The 22,747-nt window shown below is 41.2% G+C and overlaps 1 protein-coding gene across 12 annotated transcripts in view; it reads right to left on the bottom strand.

Moving 5' to 3' along the window:
* Positions 1-22,385, bottom strand: part of LOC109464849 (autism susceptibility gene 2 protein-like) — a 205,740-nt gene extending 183,355 nt beyond the window's left edge. For 4 of the 12 annotated variants that reach the window (XM_019761955.1, XM_019761985.1, XM_019762008.1 and 1 more), the window contains exon 1: positions 21,884-22,382. In XM_019761955.1, the coding sequence (XP_019617514.1) occupies positions 21,884-22,252 (369 nt within the window). In that variant the 5' untranslated portion in view covers positions 22,253-22,382. Of the gene's footprint in view, positions 1-21,883 lie in introns of all 12 variants that reach the window. The other 8 variants (XM_019761970.1, XM_019761948.1, XM_019761992.1 and 5 more) reach the window with 5 other exon arrangements.
* Between the last annotated feature and the right edge of the window lie 362 nt (positions 22,386-22,747).

Raw genomic sequence — 22,747 nt, 5'->3', positions numbered from 1 at the left:
AAGCTACCTACGTTTTTACATTGTTAGACAATGAGCCATACATAATGTATAAGCATATTTGCTCAGTACATTTTTGCACTGTACAGACATTGCTGCTTCATTTACAACACAGTGTAACCACCCAGAGCAGCAAGAGGCACTGCCAAAGGAGAAAAAACAATCTTCTGGGCTGCCACACAAATCTCCTAAGTAATCCCTACAAGGGAGGCCCTCAAATGTTGGGTACATTCTTATTCCCCTCACATCTGATATGGGCAAGTATTGCTTCAGGCTGCAAATAACCCTGTCTCATCACTAGTCCCAGGCAGCCGGAGAGTCTGGCCAGAGCCTTTCGTTTCCAACCGTCGGATCCGGCTGACAGTGGGTCCCTGCTAGATAGGCAGAAGATGAGGGATCACCAGGGATATGTGTTAAAATTAGTGTGAAAACCAACTGTATAATTTTAAAAAATCATAATGACAACACTGATGATATCCTAGTAAAATGATGAACTTTATTCCAACACAATGAGTACAGAGTGATCAACAACCAACTTCGCCTTCATCAGGATAATTAATGACCAAGCACTTCTGAAGTCGCCAGAAATTATGTCTCTTTTTATTTTCATGCAAAGGCCTCCGATGTTCCCATTAACATAGATACACGTACCTATCACATGCTCTTGCTAGTAGTATTTGCTATATCACGTTATCAGTTTATTCGTAGAGCAACATGCACCTTACTCATAAGGGTTGTACATTGTAAACCATCACTTGCATGTTGAAAAGGAGACCATCTATCACTGTAGTACAGTACCCTATAACCTTTTACAGTTTCAGTCAAGTTCATCCTGTTTTAAGACATGGGTGCACATTATCAACTTAAGAATCTAAATCACGTACTTGAACTTCACCTGTCCTGCGTTGACCTGGCACTACTTATCTAGGTGAAGAAAGTTTCCAAGCTCTGTTTTTCCAGTGTTGAATCCGGATTAGGAATGTATGGATGTGGATTGTCCAAACAGGAACTTAGGAATTCAACCCACACAAGCCACCTGGCCAATTCATGTACACTTTTTTGGGGGAAGCTGTTTAGGAAAAGCTATTTGTTTGAATAAATGGTCTTTACGTTTAAAAGCTATTTAATGGACTTGCTGTATCTTTTTCCCAGCTAAAAAGTAAAACAAATGACCTTGCAAATCCAAGGGAAAACTTTAGAAAATCCTTTTTTGTCTCAAATCTTATACAAAATGAGATATTAGCAGCGAAAATCCTTATACTGTAAAACTTAAAGGGACATTTTCTGTTATACTTATAGCCCACAGCCTGTATGATTAAATGATATCTAAAAGAGTCAAAACATTATGATGTGCAACACCGGATGATTATATTTTCACAGTCTCCTTCACTTCCCTAGGGCGATGACAACATCTCTCGGCACTGTGGCCAATCATGCCACTATCTAGTATCGAAAACACTTACTACAAGGCAGAACAATAATGAACACATCTGTCACTGCCTGCTAAAAAAGGTTAAAGGTTAGGTTGCAACAAAAAACCCACACCATTGTCTGGTATGGCCTTCTGGATGGAATGCGCTAGTCTTGGCACTGATGCTGGGTGTAATGAAGTGTGATGTATACTGCTTTTAATTAGAAAGGAAGCAGACAATAGCCAGTTGGATCTGGAACAAGACAGTGGCATAAACACTATTGTGTGCTGTGTAAGAGGAGCAGACAATACCTCAGGCTATACCTGTGTGTGTATGTGTATCAACACATTAGCTCCTACGTGTATGTGTACTAATCAGTGATGGTGGCTCCACAGAGATTCCTGTTTGGACCAGTTTTGCTTCATCTTTGAGGCCCACTTTACAAGTCGAATTTTGCGATGTCAGGACTGGCAATGGTCGATATTTACCATGCAAAGAGGAATTTTATGGTCGTACGAAGGCTTTTTCCTGACATAACTCATACAGCTCCATGCAAGTTGGAAACCGCCAAGAACCAACTAACATACATGCAACTTCAGGAAAGGTTGAGTGAGTCAGGCTGTGAAAACGAAGTACCACAAGTGTCCTGCAATACTTCCTAGCAGTATGAGCAAAGCCACTGTGATATTGAGAAAACTGTGTGTAAAGTCAGCTGTTCATAATCTGTATTTCATGGGCCAAGCAGCATCGAAGAACTAGTAGACCTATGTCTTCCTCTTCTTCTTTGCTCTGTGGCAGACTGACAGCAAAGAGGCAATCAGATGCAATCCACCCAGCTATTTCATAGTATGTGGCAGTGAAACTTGTCTGCTTCTTGCTGATAATGTGAGGGACCAGTTCAGACAAGGTCATGCCTTGATATTCACCATCGCCCTGCCCTTGTCTCTGCTTCTAGTACAGCACAAAAATCAATGCTGACCACCGGTCACTGTAACCGTCAGGACAACATCCTTCCTCTTCTGGAAAATGCTTTCATATATATAATGTTATACGTGATAGCAAACAAATCAGAGATCATAACAGCAAGCCTTTTCAACTATATTGTACCCTTATCTCCTTGAGAAAAGATTACTGACAAAAATAACCTACAATTTCTATTAATACAAGAACCTGCCATTGAGAAAGCCTTGGTATTCATTCATATCGCTTTATTGAAGTTTTGTACACGTATACTATACACATTTTTCATCTTGAATGGGGCCTTTTCAATTTCATATCTTAGGTTATCAACAAAAAAAATTAATCTCAACATTTTCTAGATAAAAGATTTTGCCATTGAGAAAGCTTTAGTATTGCTTACGACTTTTATTGGAGCTTTGGATACTATAAACATTTTTCATCTAAGATACTGTCTAGATCTCCATCTGGCATCCAAGATGAATTCCCTCTTAATCAGCAGTTAACGACCTCATTGGATCCGATCCACCCATGTTCATTAATCCTGGGAGGAGACTGGTTTGAATTCAATTCCCCGGCACAGTCTGATATCCACAATCCATGATGTAGTTGAGTCCTGATGAACCCCCCCATTGTCTGACACACCCATGGCTCATTGCTACCCCATACATGTTCAGTTCCACATGAGCAGGAACAACATCTATCTAACCCCTCTCTACAGACAGTAAGAAGGATGGGTGGATTACCTGCCCACCATGGCTGATTGGAACTCACACTCAACCACCACCGGGACTGGCAAACAGCAAATATAAACAGATCTCGGCAGGGTGCAGGGGTGTTACAAGGTCATGGCCGTGTGTCTTACCCACTAAATACAACCCGTCTTAAAGGACAAGTTCTGCAAAAGGAGGGGCAACACCTTGAGGAGAATCCTCCAAGGAGCAATCACTCATTGCCGTCTATCAGTCTTATTTCTGGCAACTGGTACAAATCCTACTTACATCCTGTAGGTAGTATCTTAATGGTTATCTTCATGACTATCAATCTGATTACTGTCATCAGACTTATTGATAAGAGTGTTGGTAACGCATTGTGCAGCAATATCATCCCCTCTCGTCATCATAGTTTATTACCTGCCTATTGTTATCCTCCCTGTGGCATGCGTTTAAAATAAGGTTGGGGCTGCTCCAAGAAAACGACAATGAGTACAAGATGAAAACGTGTTAAGGTGTGATAACAGCCCTCTTACCAGCAATATTTCTATTTAATATACCACAGTTTCATTCTTTACTACTCCCATAATGTCCCTTTTTTCTTTCGGGAATATGCTTTGGGATATATGCCAGAATAGCCAATGATTGTAACCGTAACTTTGATAGAACATAGAACAATTCATCTGCACTATAATCTCTGTCCATGTGTTTTGACTTTTTCATTGGGATAATATCATAATTCACAGCATACAGCAATAGTTAAGGTTCAACTAAGGTTGCTAATATAATGACATGCTCAGGGGATCCATTACTGTGTGATGCTGCCAAGCAGGGTTATCGTAAGCACGGCTGGAATATATGAATGTAGTAAAAACAATCTGGGAAACCCTGCATGCTTCAGTGGCGAGAGTTATCCGGTGGTACCAGGGGATATCATGTTCTTGCAAGCTGCAGTTTGAAGAAAGGACTTTTAAATTCTGGGGAACCACAGCCAAATTTGACATCGCTGACAAATAAATGTTACATTTTTTCCCATTTCAGTCTTTTCATGCCTAGTGTAGCTTGTTAAAAAAGAACAAGACATTTACTCAATTAATATACATGTGATAGAGTAAATAAGTCAATAATAGAATGATAAAACATTTAGGGTAAATAAGTCAATAATAGAATGATAAAGCATACATAAGTAGTTCCATAAACAACATATCAATGATCATTTTGTTGTAGATAAAATGCAGGAAAATTTGACTGGAACAGATAATTTTCAGGTGATTTTCAATATCACCTGCACCGGTGCAGGTCATGTATGCAGAAAAAAGAATTTCAAGCACTAGACATGAAGCACCCATGCAACGCACCTTCAATGAGACAGCTCTATTTTCAGTTAGCTCGTGTTTCAGTCACAATTCCCGGCCTAGCGCCTTTCCTGTCTGCCCCAGGTTACCCAGGGTTACCGGCTGCAACCCTTCAGGCGCCAATTCATTCACAGCTATCGATTTTGTGGGCTAAGGATGCCATGTGCTAAGCCACAACTAACCTAGTTCCAGTTCTAAAATTAATCACCTACCACAAACGGGGTGCCGGCTCATCACCAGCCACCTTTGTGGTGCAGTAAATGTGATGCTGGATTGCAGACCGACTGGCAAACATAAAATATCCCTGTTGAGAAATGGGTGACTACTAGGGCTCTAGCCAGCACCCGTTTTGCTGTCAATTGCAGGAACTTTGTGGCGTGTGATGGAAAATTTTTGAAACCAATCCGTCTACCTTGAAGGACAAAATTGACAAAAAATCTTGGGTAAAAATATAAAAACATCCAAAGGACCATCAACAACCACTCTCAACTCCATGATCTGCCTCTCTAAATGTGGGAAATTGCATTTTTAAAGGCTTAAAATTTTTAAAGGCTTGTCCCCGGGCCCCCTTAGATTTTTAGCACTCTCCCCCCAGGTACAATCATGAACCTGGGCTGAGGGGAAAAGATTTTGAGCTGGCTAGAGCCCTGGTGACTACTAACACATATCCTAGTTGAGTTGACTTTGAGGGATTAGTTCTGTTGTTTCAAACCTTGTTATCCCATAACCATCCCACCCACAATAATATACACTGATGTAACTACAACAAAGTCATTAAAGTGTCATTTATATGAAAATACAGCTTAAAATCTTGCTTGGCACCAATGACGTGGAAACATGCACGCCCACACTTAAGTAGAACATGAATCGTCTTAACTCTAAGGGGACTCCAAAAAGCATAATTTGATTTGTCTAGTTTGCAATTCCTTTCCTGCCGTGTGGGACTGTATGTGGGTGTTGCACAGTGTCAAAGCATTCTGCAGAAATGTTTTACAACACAGTCACATTCCATGTAGACCCTCTTTACGATTTTGATGTCAAATTTTCAAGCAGGCTGTGATAGAACCAGTGACCGCCAGGGATATAAGAGAGCCTTTTTCCATAACAAGACAGCGGAATTTTGTAAGTATATCCCAAAAATGTCTTCAGAATGAACGACAACCGTGACTGGGCCCTAAGTAACACAGACATGTACCCAGTAACAGTGGGGAAAAACTGTGTCTTCCACCCTCCTCACATTTCCCTCATATGTTTCCAATCCGGCCCATGTTGATACTTCACCCTCTTACTCCTCGCTGTGAGGCCACTAAATCCTTGACCTTGACATGACAACACTCACAAACCCCCGACATCAACTCTTATCGTCTCAGGTGCAAGACATTAAAGACGCGACAAATCCGCGGCCAACTCTGTCCCCAAAACACGAACGCGATACCCCCGGTCTACCAGCAGAAGATGGCATTTGTTAGATCGGTGAAGAAATTTACGACAGGAATTAGCGTACAACGTGAAAGGTTATGCGTCTGGTAAGAGCAACTTCACAGTAAAACATAACTTAAAAGGGACCATGTATACATAACAGTCTCTAGGGGGCAGCACATGACTATAAACATGAACGTGTGAACAATGGGGCTATAGTTTAATGTCTGAGTACATGTATCATTAACACTAACAGTGCCAGCAATGTTAATATTACCATTCCTTACTATGTAATGATGTATAGGTTTACATAAAGACTATGATCAAGACATAAATTGTTAGCATGTATGTTTATCGATTGGAAATGTGTGTAAATAAAAATAATTGCAATAATCATTGCATTTGCTTTATTTTTTTTGTTTAAGAGTAATCTTCAATGTAAATAATGTCAGATAAAGCAGATTGTATGTTTTATGAATGGTGCAATAGCAATAGCAATACACCTGAGTCTGGGCCATAAACCACAGAATGCCTTAATCACTTTTAGTAGGGAAAGAGATTGACTGAAGTCCCTTGAGGAAGAGAAGTTGTTTTAGCACCATTCACAGATAATGAAAAATCAGAAATTGGCTCCGTATCACAGCAAATTTGTGCACAGGGATCTGGACGTGTGTCAGAAATTCGAATTTGGAAGAAAGGATTTCTCTAGTTCCTTTGACATCATTTGCTGCTATTAATTACAGCAATATAACTTCATATCCTAAATGACTCTGTAGGAATTGATTTAACTATGATGAGGTATGATACATTTATTTGAACAACCGAGGAGATTGTATGACGGATCGGGACTAGGACAATGCATACTTGGAGGGTCCATGCAATTCTCGGCTTCCTGAATTCCCCATATCGACCTCTAATTCCTGCTGGCTACCAGACAGATTCTGAGACTTTCACATTCATTTCCTGTCTCTGACCTTTTGATCTACTGTCATTCTGCCTGTCAATCTTCACCACCCAGTGCTCTCAACCTACTCTGTCCAGACAGATGCACAAACCCAAAATAATACATTCGTACGCAGCAGTAATGAAAACCTAACTGATTCCTATTGATCCCAGTAAAGACAGATCTGTGATTCTATCCACATTTTCTGAGTGTATGCGAACAATCTCATCCCAATCTGCTTGTACTGATTCTGCCTTGGAGCAAAAACATAGATCTCTACCTCCGATTGGTATGGGGCCATGGAAATATACTTGCATTAGCTAAAACTCGTATTATTACTACTATTACTTGGAGGTTGATAAAATAAACAGTTTAACAGGATTGCGGGGCAACTTTGGCCCAATCTGGAGCCAGTGTCATTTGGAGAAGCTGTGTTTAACATTGGTGTAATCAGCGTGACTTCATGTACACCTCTCCTGACTGGCCGCTAATGTACAACACCTGGGGGAGTTAGCAGGGTCCTGCTTCTGTCTTGTCAGGGTTTAGAAGATGCTTCCTGACAATCACCACAGGTGCAGGTGGCTTTGGCAGACGTCCAGTGCTTTGTACATCAGAAAGGCAGCGGTACCCAAGATGTCACAGGCATGTGCAAAACGTTTACAGTTATATCCGTTATATTTCACCATTTACTTTTATTTTGTTGGCTAGGACATCATGAGCACCAAAGAAATTAGCAAATATCAAACGAAAATAATCTGTAATTTTTTTTAATGGTCTACACCTATAGGTGTCTGTTCAATTGTAAACTCAACTCCTGTGCCCCGAATTCAAGTGATGACAACTTAATTGATTTATAGCGGAAGACAAAAGATCCCACTTTTTCTGTACTGTGTGTTCTGTAGGTACATAATTACACATTATGTACATCAATGAAGGTTAGACATCCAGGTCATCCATCCATACTTCAAATTTCTGACAGTTTTCAAAATCTATCCAGCTGCTTGAGTAACATTAAATTTAACAGAAAATTTCCTTGTGTGTGTACCCATTATGTGATTATAATATATGACTCGCCCAATGACTGCTTGTTACTGGCTGGCTCCATGTATGAAGCACACACAAAGATGACACAATTACATAGTACAATGGAAACACACGGCCATCCAGCTGTAGCCTGCTGTTTGTGATTGACAGGGACTGGTTCAGGTGAGCACACCTGTGGGCAGGTGTGACCTTACACACCCCCAACGTGTGCACCAAATCATTAGCATATGCTCTGGCCTCTCCTTTCACCCGCAGATGCCTTGGGGGTAATTACCATTCAAAGAAAATCCAAGACAAATCGTGTACTACTGGTAGATATATAGTAATTTGTAAGTACATTCTTTTCCTTCTTGAGCTAGATATACACCATCACTTGTCTGGAATAACAGTTTATCTTGAAAGCTAGACAGCCTAGAAAGCTGTTCATGGTAGATAAATGCTCAACAATAAAAAGGAATACATTAATTATAAATCATTTAACAGCCAGTTAGCACAACCAAAGGCAAAATGATTAGTTACTGCAATTGTGAGCTGTTACCAGTTTATCTGTGACAATGGACAACACAAGACAGTAGCATTACTGTTGATCTGGTGTAAATGTTTGTTCTCTTGAGTTATATATTTGCTGTGCAGACGTTCCATGTGAATGAATGGAGGGGTTTATAGGGCAAGAAGTAAATTGCACTGCCTGGAGGCATACAGCAGTCTGTACTACGGTAGCAGTCTGGATCTACACTTTGGGAACAGGTTTTCTTATGCACAGAAAACCCCAACACCTAGAGTTTCAAAACTTCATATTTTGCCAACACAGGCCAACATATACCAAATACCACTAAGATCCATCAAAGACTTCACAAGTTATGCTGTTCACAAAGAGACAGACACAAAGACCCGAATATATAACCTTCTTGGTAATAGTTAGTTCGCAGTCTGGTATAACACAGACAGATTTGTGGGTTATTCAACACTTGCTGTATTAGCAAGTATAAAGCACCAGAGAGTTCTCATGCTATGTTGGCAGACCTCCAGTCCACTGGAGGGAGCGTTCCCCCAAAAGCACCGGAAATGGGGGGTTACTGTCTGGGACCTCTGAACAGTCCTGAGGCTATGACAGACAAGTTCATAAACAAGTGGATTTTTCCAAGAATATGCTGATCATCAAATTCACACTGCTGGAACATCGAAGATTTTACTAACATTAAGAATATCAAATCATCTTTCCTGGAGTTAGAAAAAAATTGCACACAAAATGATAACAATGTTATAATATACATTATAATTTCCAAGTTGGATAACAGAACTTTGCAATATAAGTAGACCTACATGTACTTTGATAACTTGTTTCATGGTGGTTACAAAATGTACTGTATACATCTGCAAATTGTTAGAACCCTGTCAAACTTAGAGACAAATCCGGATGTAAAATATCCAGGTACTTCTTGAAAAATGTTTCTGGAAACTACTGGATGAAATATTCTGATAATCTGAACAAGGAAATACTTCATACACAGCTAGCAAGTCATAGAAAGAAAACAAAGCTGTATTGCATAATTTATCTTATCTCAAAAGAAATCCTGCTCTTTTTCAATGCTTCCTATCAATCCCCTCTGCAGTGATATCCTATGGAAATGTCAACAAGCACTGTAAGCAGTGTAACTACCTGCCAAGACGTGAATGAAAACACCTGTATCACCTGTTATGTAAATGTGGAAACATGAGTGGTGTAACATGATATCCTGAGTTACAACAGGCCCTCTCTGCTGGGAGGTGTATTTTGAGTTAGTGATGCCCGTGTGTATACTTCTAAATATTATGTGGAAAGGAGGTTTTTATCTGTATCTGTATTGCCGGTATAACTGGACTGCCCCTTGGCGTAACACAACAGCTCACTGGAAGAAATGGACTTGTGTAACGTGGATACCATACAGTAGAATGAACAATTCTTTTGCATGAATCCCTGTGAATCATACATATGTACACACATGGAATCACTGTTGTTTTTTTTTTTTTCAAGAATACACATGCTCAACTGTACACTAGCTACAGGCATGGTCATATGCATAGCACCATTGTCGTACAATCTGTTGAGTGTCATACAAAATTCAGCGGAGAAAGCTGTGTGAGATTCTTGTCAGCCATTGGTTCTGGCACAGCCTGCTTGATGACGAATGTGACTGCACCGTTAGTTCACTTGGACTTCCAAGTAGATCGTACCTGCACTACTAATGCTGTTGGTAAAACTACTAAGTGCCACCTTCACATACACAAGTGCCTGTCTAGACACTGTTTACCACACAAGTGACAATCTTTTTCCCAGTTGGCTTGATGTAAAGTAAACCCATAAACCATAACCACCCTCACAACCACTAGGCAGCATGACGGTCAAGGTCAAGGTCAAGGTCAACTTCACATGTCCTTCTGGTCTCTGAGAATTTGAATTTAACAAGCAAAAATTTCCATCCTATTTCATTTTCATCCGGTCATGAGCAATGCAATCAAAACTGCCATAAAATCAAGAATATGCCATTTGAAATTTGCACCTCATAATGCATAAAATAGCATTTTAAACTGGATAATGTCAAAACTTCCTTGGCCCCTTCTGGGCTTGACAAAATTTTGACTGATAGAGAGCCCGGTACTTAAAAATGCTGACCATTTGAGCAACTTCTCACACAATCAAATTGAATCAATATTGGACCCTTCCTCTTATTTGTCCACACACAAAAAACACAATCTTGACATGTTCAATGTAGATCTCTTCAAACAACTGCACCACAGGTGTGACCATGTCCATATTGACATACACAAGTCCTTTCCTTCTTTCTACAACCTACACAACAAGACACTACCAATGACACCAGGAAGCCACCATCATGCAGCGAGCAGTCTGCCGCAGATCTGTCAATACCTGGAGGACCCTTTCCACCATGGATGACTCGCACAAGAGCAATCTGCAATTTACAGTAAGAGACCCTTCCCTCTTGCCCATTTGTAAACCATGTGTCAGGAGGCACATCTTCAAAAACCAACCCCACTGGAAGCATGGCCAGACATCAAACATAACACCTTGTAGTATACAAGGGTATCGCTCCCTTGGGGCAGCAAGGGTCAGTCCATAGAATCCACCTTCAAGGTGAAAGATATGTCACTTGTAATCATTGCCATATTCTTGACTCCAGGCTGAGCCTAGCAGAGGACACGTACATTAACATCTTAACACCACATGTCTTCAAGATGTCAACATACGTCTCCACAGCTGTAAGTGCCTCGTTACAGTTATGACGGTTCATGCCAAAAAGATTCATTCCAGGGAAAAACAGCAACAAGCCCCAGCATCAACAAACATGCTTGTGTCATACTGAGTCTCCAGTGTACCAATTTGTACATATGCAAGCCAAGGGCCTCCTGGGCATTGCTGCAATTAGAAACAGTGGTGGAAAAGTGTCAAGCAACTGACAGTGGAGTAGCCATGCTGAATGCTGATGCCTCTGTGTTACACATCAGCGCATGCATCTTCATGTCCACAGGTCTCCAAAACCTCCATCTGCGCCATGTGTGCTATCTTTGCAGCTTTCAAGAGGCATTAATGCGGAGCCGACTTGTGGAAAGGGGTCTGGCTCTTAACCACAAGACTGTGAGGTAATTGATAGCAATTTTATAGGCTGTTACATACAAGTTACATGTTCAAGTAGCTCCAAGGTTATGTGCAATTTCATGGTCATTGGACAACAAAGCGATAGCATATGCATTTCTGTTTCTTAGCTATATGACTTCTGTGATCAGTGATATTGGATGTAAGGCCACAACAATTCTATTTGTTGCCTCTCAGATAAGTATAGATAGTATAGTATAGACAGACTGTATGCTGTTAGGCATAATAATTATCACACAAATCCACACTATTATATGATTATAGCATTTCCCCTACCGATAGGTACTAATCACCATTGCAATGTACGCAAAGGGAGTGACAATACCCTGGATTGAGTGAGCAATGTATGCTTTCTTCTTCATCATACAGGTCTTAAAACTGAAGTTTACACCCATAAATAATTTCATATGGTTGACAAGAGACTGTATAAGATTATTATAAGAAGGTTCTTTATTCCCTAACCATGAGCACAAGAGACTGTATAAGAAGTGAAAACCCCTGGTTGTTGAATGAAGAAGTTACTTCTACAAGGTAGATACATGTATAAGGGGCTAAGATGTTCCTTGATGTAACTTACATGTAACAGCATACCACAGTGTGTCTACAAAACTGGTACATTATGCCAAAGGGCAATTACATTCTATAATTATATATGCTGGCTGATTAATAAGATAATACAGATACACATACAGTACATACAGGTACACTGTAGAGTTGCCTATCATATTCTAAAGTGGACAAATCTAGACAAGATCAATCTAAGAAAGTAGCCTCTAGCTGTCACCATTTTATCTTGTTGATCTTCCCACACATAGTTAGTGATTAATGGCTACTGATGGCTTTGCTGTTCGATAGTTGTTACTTCTGAATTCTGCACATTGTCTTTGCCAGCAATGATTCTTGCAGTGCTACCAATGACATATTCTAATGCTTCAAACGTCGCATATATCTTATATAAGTAATTAAAAGGTGCTTATTAAGGTAATTAGTGAAGCTCTTACATGAAGTCTTGGGCTGCCTCCAAGTTGATTCACATTCAAGTACGGTTATTAATAGCCTTATTAGAGTGACTTGAATCCTTAATCTATTACTAATACCAGTACTTGTAAAATCTGAAGTGCATATCTTGAAACTGGATAATCTCACATGTCTGCCTTGGTATAATCTGTATAGGCCTTAATCCACGTGTCTCCTTGAAAATGTCCTTATCTGAAAAACCTGACACTTCACACCACAGCACGTAGAGTCAATTGACAATCACTTGCAAAGCAAAACTGTGTGATTTTATGGGTTAGATGAGGAAAAGGGAGTGTTTAAATGGGCCATTTATGGACTATTGACCGTTGATAATGATGACGAGGAAATGTCTTGAGCTCACATTAGGACCGTTATAAGGAAATAAACCCGCCGTTCGTCATCCTTAGATTCGGGCCGTTGAGACAAAACGTGCCACCTTATCAACTGGCCTGGATGCACCGAGCGATTAAGAGAGGCTTAATTAGCAAATCAATTGTATAGGAACGAGTGATTAATTACCACCTGCTAAGACTCTGTACGTAGACCCAAGCCGTTTATGTGTCCGACTAAAGCGTTATAACGCAGAGGGACACTTGAAATGAAGTGTAAAAACTGTCCGCTCCAGCAAACATGCTTAGACATAATGCATCACACGCCCCATAATCACAGCATAATGGATTCTGAAGGCAACACCTGCCTTTGTAATTGTTTAACTAGTTCCTGGGTAATGATGACATACTGTATGTATAGACCCATGTCCCCCTTTCTTTTGTGTTTCAAATTTCTCCAATGAACAAAGTGCCAAAGGCCCTCAATGTCTTATCATCACTGAAGTAACATATATAGGTAAGACTGTAAATCATACATGTATTGCACAACACATTAGCTTTCATGTACAATATTCAAGTGTGTTAATGTGGTATTGTGTACAAATTAGCAAGAAAGCTGTAAGCTATTCACAATCAGCCTCATGAATTGGGCTCAGAAATTCATAAACATTTGCATACTCAGAACATGGACCAGTGCAGGTTAGGTGCAGGTACATGTAGACATCAGAATTACCTGCACAACTCCAACATTACCTGCACTAACCTGCATATACAGGTGGTGTTTTGATCATTGAGTATCTCAATTCTGTTGAAAATAAACATGCTAAAACTTATGAGAGCTACTCATAAAAACATCAACACCTTTTATTACTATCCTGAACCCTCTATGAATCTACTTTTCCGGTAGATTTTTCAGATAACACACTTGATTTACACAAATAATAACATTGTTTACTTGTATGTTGTAAACAGGATTATCTTTGATACTGCTGTGCAGTAACATTGAAGCACACCGTTGCCTCCCAAATTTGCACATAATTTTGCATCAATAATCTTAACTCATCAGCTGGAAGTTATGACTGGTAATTATCAGCCGGCACATTAAGGTAATTGGTCATGATCTTACATGAACATCATGTTTGACAGCGAGCAGGATCAAAAGGATGTATTTAGTGTACGGATATGAGCAAGCCTCAGAATTCATTTTTGGCACCACGAGCACAAACCTAAAAATTTTGGTGCACAAAAGAAAATCTGGGTGCACAAACATTTTTGTCTCTCTTTATTTAGAGCTTAAGTATGAAATTCTACAGCTAACTTCAAAATTTCAGGGTTTGATATTTTTTCTGATAATTAGCTATCAAGAACATGCTGTATACTAGTGCACAATAGTACCTTAACGTACAGAACCCTACATGTAGCTGCACCCATAGTCAGAAAATACATGCTGTACAGAAAATTCCTTTCTAGTAGATAGTAGTACATATCATTCTTCAGACAGTAAATGAAAGTCCATCTTACTCCTGTACCTACGAGATAACATTAAACTCAACTGACCCCATTTTTTTCACTCTGTGTTCCACAAACTTACATCAACAGCATAAATCAATGTCCCTAAATAACATCACTACTGCTCTGACAAATGTGAGCACTTAAGTTTCTGTCTGACAGATCCTGATCAAATGGAAAAGGACTGTTCCCAATCCTCCCACTGTAAATCACGTCCCTGTTGCCATCGGTATCACTGTTAGCTGAGGGTCTGCATGCGTTTTTCCGTGAGGTGTAGCAAAGCCATTTTAATTCATGGTTAATCGGAGCCAGGTTCTTCCTTTTAATGTTAAGTCAGGATATCCTTAGGGGAAGCGTAATTGCTCACTTTAGTTCCACATTGTTTCTTATCCCGAATCACCATTAAGTATTACTGAGAAAATCTTTGTGTAGCTAAGTCTAATGCCAGATTGCCCAAAAATCATAACAAAGTATCCAAAGCCTACAAACTAGTTTTGCCAGACAGACCATGAATACAAAAGACCATTCCAAAGAAGTCGATTCCAAATCATTTGGAACAACTTCATTTACCGTTAAGCTTCAGCCCTCCTAAATTTACCATAAGCAATGCCAGGATCCCCCCATGCAGACCCTCTAAGCTCAGGCACTGCCACAGGTACAGGATGTGCATACCTCAGCACCATGATATATGGAGATGCTCTCATGTCTAGACAAGATATGCAAGTCCCATCTTCCACTTCCATTCCCGGAGAATTTAGAACTGTTTGAAAGATGTTTTTTCAACAACTTGGGTCAGATGATGTGGCCAAAATAGCCTGAAATATTGCAGGCTCTGACAAGCCTTTGGAAGCATGGCAATCGACCAAAATTGAGCGATTGCGGACATGAAATGATGGCAAAGCACCCTTAGCCTTATGTCTTGATGTCAATGCCGCACGTCATTTGACTCTTAAATAATCATGCCACATCATAAATACATTTGTAAGAATAACTAACACTTCGAAATTCTAATGCAACCAGTATTAAGTGGGATTAGTAAGGATGCCATCATCTACCTTCCCGAGAATCTGGCAATCAGCCACGGAATCACCAAACCACAGCAATAAAATGTCACAAAGCCTTACAGCCGTTTGGCTTATTTCTCCTGAGACCTTCCCTCCCGCAGAAATTGCCAGCAGGAAGTTCTGTACCTGCTATTCCAACTGGCCCGCCTCGACCTTTGGTTAGAGCCCCAAATGTCAATATACTGTGGAACAGTTAGAGGGGGAATGTGTGCGACTAAGTGCGTACTGGAGACATTAGGCCGTACACGTCCTTGACTCGGTGGAGTACCAACCCGAGGGGAGCTGAGCGACTCTCGCCGAGCTTTATTACAGTCTTTTAGTACATTCCAACAAGCAGACCTTCTGCTGAGCCCTTCTACGCTACGCTGTGATGATACAATGGCGCTTGTATTTTGAAGTTTTCTCAGTCCTTATCCTCAGTGCTAACTGCTGGTATGTCGTCACTGATTCAACTTCAAGTGGACACTTCGAACACGGAGTGCAAGGTGAGTTTTCTATCTATGCTGCATTTTGAACACTTGAGGGCCAGGGACACTGTGTTCATGTTCTTTGCTCGTACGTAAACCAGGCTGCATGAAAACTGAGTGCACACACAAACATTCAATAACTGCATACATCAAAATTTTTCTTTGTGTAAATTGGCCTGCTTTGCCAGCTCTCTAGATAACATATGATCCAGCATACCTCCTTGTTTTGAACGTACACAGTTTTCCTCATTTTGGAGTATGAGGTTTTCCTATGTTTGCGTCTGTACACAGTTTCTGTTAGGTTTTTGCCCATGTGTAAATCAAGCCTAAGTGACCAATCTTACAGTCCTCCCATGTCTTCAATCTATCTGCTGGACTTGGCTATGATTAAGTTGCAGTGATAGGACTCCAAAACCTGGGGCACTTCATTCCGAGTCTAATTTAGCGGTGTACAGATTGGTGGTAGTACTTGACCTTATCGATTTAAGCATTTACCGACATACAAACCTTTCTCTAAGTTCTTCTAACAGACAAAGCAACACTAACTAAAAGTCTGTTACGGTTGAAATGGCTTAAGTACTACATGTAGATTTGGAACAAAAAAAAGCATTTTTGCAATGGCATTAACTGGAAAGAGATGTCCTCAGAGCTCAGGTCACAGAAGGACAGAAGTGTCAGGGAACTGAAGGGTAAAAGTATCATAAAATGTCAATAGAATAACATAAGATCTTGTGGATAAAGTACAGTAAGAACAGGCGGTATTCCCTGCCTTTGTCTGGATCAGGTTTGACTCCTGACACGGCGTAGCAGCCGTACAAATAATCACAGCTACAGCCCCGACATCAATGTCAAGGTGCTGCTGTGTTCCACCTAATTCATATTACAGATGACAATGGCTCGGCTCTACTGGGCTAATGTCACACTTCCTTACTGTTTACACCCACTTTCCACTGAAGGTTGCTACCTCTGTGCGACCAAAAAATTGACAGATTGCTCCACATATTTCTTTGACAGATCAACATTTTTGTGTGTTTTGTTGTTTTATAAATCATTCTTTTAGATGTTGCATCATATTACAATTATAGTGTCACATGAATGCGATTTTGGTCAATTTACAGTCGCTCTGCAGTCAATTTCTTGTGGCAAGGGGGTCGTAACAACTAGAGATGCATTCCAGGCCTGAGGAAAATGTTGTGCAGAGAAATCCTATCTCGTATCAAGAGGAGTTACAATATTGGGCGAAGAATGTGTCCAGCTGCGCGAATTTGTCAGTCAAAAAACTTTCCAACAAACCTTCGGGCCTGGCTTGGACTTGGCAGAACTGATGTGTATTGATAGTGACGGAAACTGGAGCATCACAATGGGATATTGGAGATTTAAATTAGCAATTACTCGGTGGGAATAATGCCACACTAGTCTTTATCTGCCATCAATAACCGTCTTCAAGGCTATTCCCTGAGAAGTTGAGCTTCGGAGGTTTAAGATACCTCGGCGATAAATACATTTTGTAAGATATGGAGGATTGTGGACAGATACACTTTTTCTACCTTTAAGTTAAACTGAGAATGATGCTCTCAGAGAAAAAATCAATATCTACAATAAACCTGCTGGCATTAAACAAGCTCCTTTCTTTAAATACAAACCTTCCCAAGAAGACCACTCTTGGGACTGAGAGGAATCTGGACTATGTAGACAGGTGGCCACTATACTGGTCTAGAAACAAGATTATAAATACTTATGTCAATAGGGAAAATTATCTACAAGACCACCAAAAAGTGGTCACATCGACCAGGTGGTTCTTATGTAGAGATGGTCACTTGTACAGGTTTGACTGTAGTTCACATTACCTGCACAGCTCCAATTTTTCCTGCACTAACCTGCATATGCAGGTGGGATTTCAAGCCCTGGTAGGTGATTAAAGCATTGAACAGTATAACATGACAATAATGGTAACACTAACAGTCTTTCAAGGTTCAACACCTGCAGTGTTTAGCTATATTTCATTCCCAACGTTCATACTAGCATCCGTGACTGATTGCAACTGTCACGACAAATATGCATAGCAGGAGATGTTAAAGTGGCGAACATTACATTTCATCTGCACCTAAATTTACATAATCACATACCAAACGACAGTCATTCACATGATGAATGCGTTTGTTCTGAATATGTCAACACTATTAGTTTTGAATTGACTAGTTCAGGGAAAATGATGAGGATTTCTCGATGACAATTTCAGGGAAATGTCACATGAAACGGGCATAGTTTACTTTCAGCTTGGAGGTGTACTGGCCTTTGTCCATTGGCAGTTCAGAAAAAGGTACTCTAATAGATTCCAATAACACCGTTACCATGGCAATAGAAGGCATCTAAGGTACGATAACATCCATTCCAACTTGACAAGGGATGAATGGCTTGATGTAGACATTGATATTGAAACACCGAAGCATTTGAGTCGAGATAAATCTTGCAAGACAATTCCTTACAAATCCAGAGCAGGAATGTCTCAGTCATGCAACAGCCAATATACCTGCCCAAGGATAGGCACGTAATGAAGTGTATTCTCTTTAGGGATTACACTTGATATATATAAGGTTTTTAACAATCGACAGTCTACATATGCTATGTAGTACCGAATTTGCACTAATACATGAACATGATGGAGAGTAATTGTGAAATTTTCCTTGTTGTCATAACATCAATAACTAAATATCACGGGGGAATACATTATCTTGAACTACATTGTACACAGACGTCAGGTAGAAAAATGAAAAGAGAGATGATTAAAGATACCAACCATCAATACGTTCACAAAAGATATGACAATGTACACCACGTACTGTGATATTCAAACCCACACCAATGCTGTGAGCTCTTGTATAAAGCAGACAAATCTCCTGCCATTTACAAATGATTGAGAAGCTTTCCTACCAAACATGCTTCGATGATTCCTGCTATTCCCGAAGCATCATCTACCTAGAACAATTCACATGGATCTAAGCCAAGATTTCTATTTGGTAAGGCCTTAAAATCTCCAGTGTTTTATGATAGAAAGACTCACTCAAACAAGTCAGACTTTATTTGATTGCATTCTCTTCCTAGACAAAGCTGCAGTATGTTTGACTGTGGGCAGATGCTTGTACAAACAATACCTTCATGACATCAAATGTCTCATACGGTTAGATATCTCTTATTGACTTTGTCATCATGAATTCACGTAAATTATTAGACAGGTCTTGTGGTAAAACGTAACATTTCACAGTCACTTTTAATTCCAGTTTCATTATAGGATTACCTACAAGCTCATGGTTCTCTGCTTCTACCTAACCAAGTTCTAGTGTCTTGGGGGAAAACAAGCAATGCAACCTTACACTAGAAGGTGAATCATGCAAGCTTAAAAGCCATAACTAAAACTGCCTTTTAGCAGCTTCTTAGCTTCTACTTCACCAGCTGTCTACATCCTTCCCCCAAGTCTTTAAGGTCAGTTCAAGTTGAAGTATACAGTCGGCCAAGTGGTACCTCCCTGGTTAAATACCTCAAGAATGTGTGCGGATTCCTTGAGGCACAATAAACAACAAACCATGGCGGAGTGAAGAGTGTCTGAGGCATCCGAATTCCAGGGCCAATGGTGGAGTTTGTGTTGCCACAGAAAATGTGCAGTTGTCTCTGAGTTGGACACAGCTATTGAGTAAAAGACAAGTTTACTCAGTATACTCTACAAAGGTGCACAAACGTAAACTGAGCTTGAATTCTTTAGGTTCGGACAACGGTGCTTAATTTTCCATACATACCAGGAAAAAAAGTTCCTTTCAACACTTTGGACAGAGTTGGCCTGATCGGGTTCAAATGCTCTGAGTCAGCGCCGTAATTTACATGTAAAAAGCAGATGGAGTTTACTGTGGGCTCAAGTGAGATTTACCGATGCAGAACCTCTTCTATGTATACAATGCCCTTGCCATGTTAATAAGTACCGACAACATGCGTAATAAGATATATTGTTTGTGGAAATCACGGGGATGGAACAGACTATAGGTTGTAATGGTCTTGACAATGACATACTCATGATAATGCCTGGACATCCTCCAAACACAAGTGCTGGTAAATGGCATATGCTTTGCAACTTAATCATAGTAGTTGTAGAAATTGCAGGGAGGTAGAATTTCTACCAAATCACCTGTGCATTACACCCAGGCAATTCAGTCAAATAGTAGAGATGGAGTGAATGAATGAATGAATGAACGAATCAAGTAACAAATGAATGAGTTAACAAATGAGCGAGTACTAAATGAATGAATGAGAGGGTGACTTAATGAAGTCTATGTGGGAATTGTTATTACATACAAAGACCACAAGCAAAATTACAGTGCATAACCAAAAATTTTTTCTGTGAAACACGAGTAAGCAACAAAATGTATCTTATACAGCAAAATACAGCAAAAAAACCTGTGTAGACGAAACAAAACATTACAACATTTTCAGTCATGCTGACTGACAGTAAATCATGATTGGACACAATCAGATGTCGCCCTGACGCAAACTAATGGTGATTAAACAACAATACCCTACAGGCCTCCCTCCTGGACCACACGTTCATTACATTTACCTGAAAGACATACATATACAAAGAGTCAAAACATCATGTCCACTCAGAGATTAAGCCAAGCTGACCACAGCCATTGACCATGCAAAGAAAAGCACTATTATAACCAAAGAGTGAACGTCCAGGTCAAATGCAAAAACAGTCGTTCTTTATTTGTCTTGTGATGACGGATGCATTTCAAGTCCACCTGCACGCTGCACAATTGGTTTGTTACAAAAGATAAACAATCCAATTCTGTTGTAATTACAAGAAACAAAGCAGGTTATAACGAGACTATGGCAACATGGGTTCACCTACAAAAGCTGCAGAAAGCGCAGTAAGACGAAAATCCCCCATACTCCAAAGGGATGAATATAAACAAAGAAACCTGAACTAGTCGGAAGTAGTTTATGAAAACACTACACACAAAGCACACGAACTATACAACAATAAAACCTTCCATGTTCCTGACTTTAAAGAAGAGACAAACTTGTTGTCCACTTGTTGGTGAAGACTTGGGGGCTTCAGACATTGGCAGGCATCACTGCTAAGTAGCCACTGCCAAAACCTCAGCTGGACTGGATTCAGCCTTAAGTCCCATGGGACAATTTGCATATTAACTTCTACATCCAACCCCTCCTTTCAGGAGGAGGCTAAGTTATAGATGGACCTTTGGGGATGACGTTATGGCCAAATGTTTGTCTGGCGTGCTGTTCTCCCCACTTGAACCCACTTGTCTCTTAATTCAGGGAATTCATATCTAGGATTGCCTTTCCCTTACGACAAATCCCAGTGGGATATGGAAATGTCTGGCTGGGGCAGCCATGTTGCTGTGTGCTTTTCCCCTCGATCCTTCGCCTCTCCGAGCGAACCATAAGGAGTGACAGGAGTTAGTGGGTTCCCTAGTCGGGACAGACAGGTTCCCGGGGGTGGAGGCCACCCCCTGGGTGGGGAGAAACCCGACCTGCCGCCGCCGTCTGGACGCTGGAAAGGCCTGTGTGTGTAATTACAGTAATTGATTTTCTCTGCAAGCCGAGCAGAGAGATTTCCTGGGATAGAGCTTCGTCCCTTTCCCTTCCCCACCTTGCCCGTGAACCATGCATGCCCCTGGGCTGGGGATCGGGGTCTGGTCACCCCCTAGCTGCCCGGGGGGACCCTAGATTGTTTACATTAGGCCTGTGACAGCCAATTTACTGAGTACAACACACACAAACACGAACAATTGTCCCGCCGAGTGGACCAACCCGCCCTCCCACCTTGTCCGGATTTTTGCAGAGGGTCCCGCTAGGAGACTGGGCGATCGGCGGACATATACACAAAGACATAAAGTGTAGGTTGAGAACCTTCTGTACCGTGTGTGATAGCGTATTCGTGAATGAAACAATGAAAGTTGAAGACCGTCACAGTTTATGACGGCCGGACCTACCTCTAGCGCGTCCATCGAGCTGAAACTGGAGATAGCAAACCCGTCTATGATGTCCTCTTCTTGGGACGAAGCAGAGTGAGATTCTCGTCTCTGCTTTCTTGGGCGGGGACGGGGTCGCTCTCGGTGGGCAGGGGGAGATGTATCCTCCTCTGCACTTTGTCGTGAGGCGGGTCTGGAGGCCGGCCGAGGGGCTGGTCGCGAGTTTTCCCGGTCCTCCCCTCCCTCACCCTCGGGCTGTTGAACGTTCCGCTCCCGCTCGCGAGCGGCCTGGAGCTGCGCCTCTCTCTCCCTCTCCCGCTGCTGCTGCAGCTCTCGGGCGCGCTCCCGACGCCGTTGTCGCTGAGAACGTTGTCTCGCCTCGCTATCCATGGCACTACCCGGCCAAGAATCCCGCGCGATCTGCAAGAAATCCTCGGGGAAACACCGGGACTTAGCCCGACACAGAAGATGACTCCTACCTGATGCGTAAAGCTACAACACCAGCTGCTGTAGCCAGCTTCCGCCGCTTCACCGCTTCCGGGAGTATCGCCGCTTATCGAGGAAAGTAGATCCAACAAAACTGGATATCGGATAGAAACTTCTCACTCCATGATCTGCGAATAACTGAAAATCGGGCAAAACATCAAGCGAAACTCAGGGGCATGAATGCTACCGAAAATCTTTCACCAAGAGATGAGAACAGTGTTGAGTGGTTGATTCAATCGACCACAACTGTGTCAATTTCAATGCGTGCTGTTTCCCAAGGGACAGCAGACGTCCGTGATGCAGATACCCTATACTTGTTGTGGAAACTAACACGGTTTCATCTCCAAGCAGACGTTGGGAGTTCGGAAGTAGGTTTCACATAGTACATGTACTGTATTT

Source organism: Branchiostoma belcheri, unplaced genomic scaffold (genome assembly GCF_001625305.1).
Source record: "Branchiostoma belcheri isolate BF01 breed outbred unplaced genomic scaffold, Haploidv18h27 scaffold1, whole genome shotgun sequence".
Taxonomy (NCBI): Eukaryota; Metazoa; Chordata; class Leptocardii; order Amphioxiformes; family Branchiostomatidae; genus Branchiostoma; species Branchiostoma belcheri.
The sequence above is the reverse complement of the archived record's forward strand: the minus strand, read 5'-3'. Positions and strand labels throughout refer to the sequence as shown.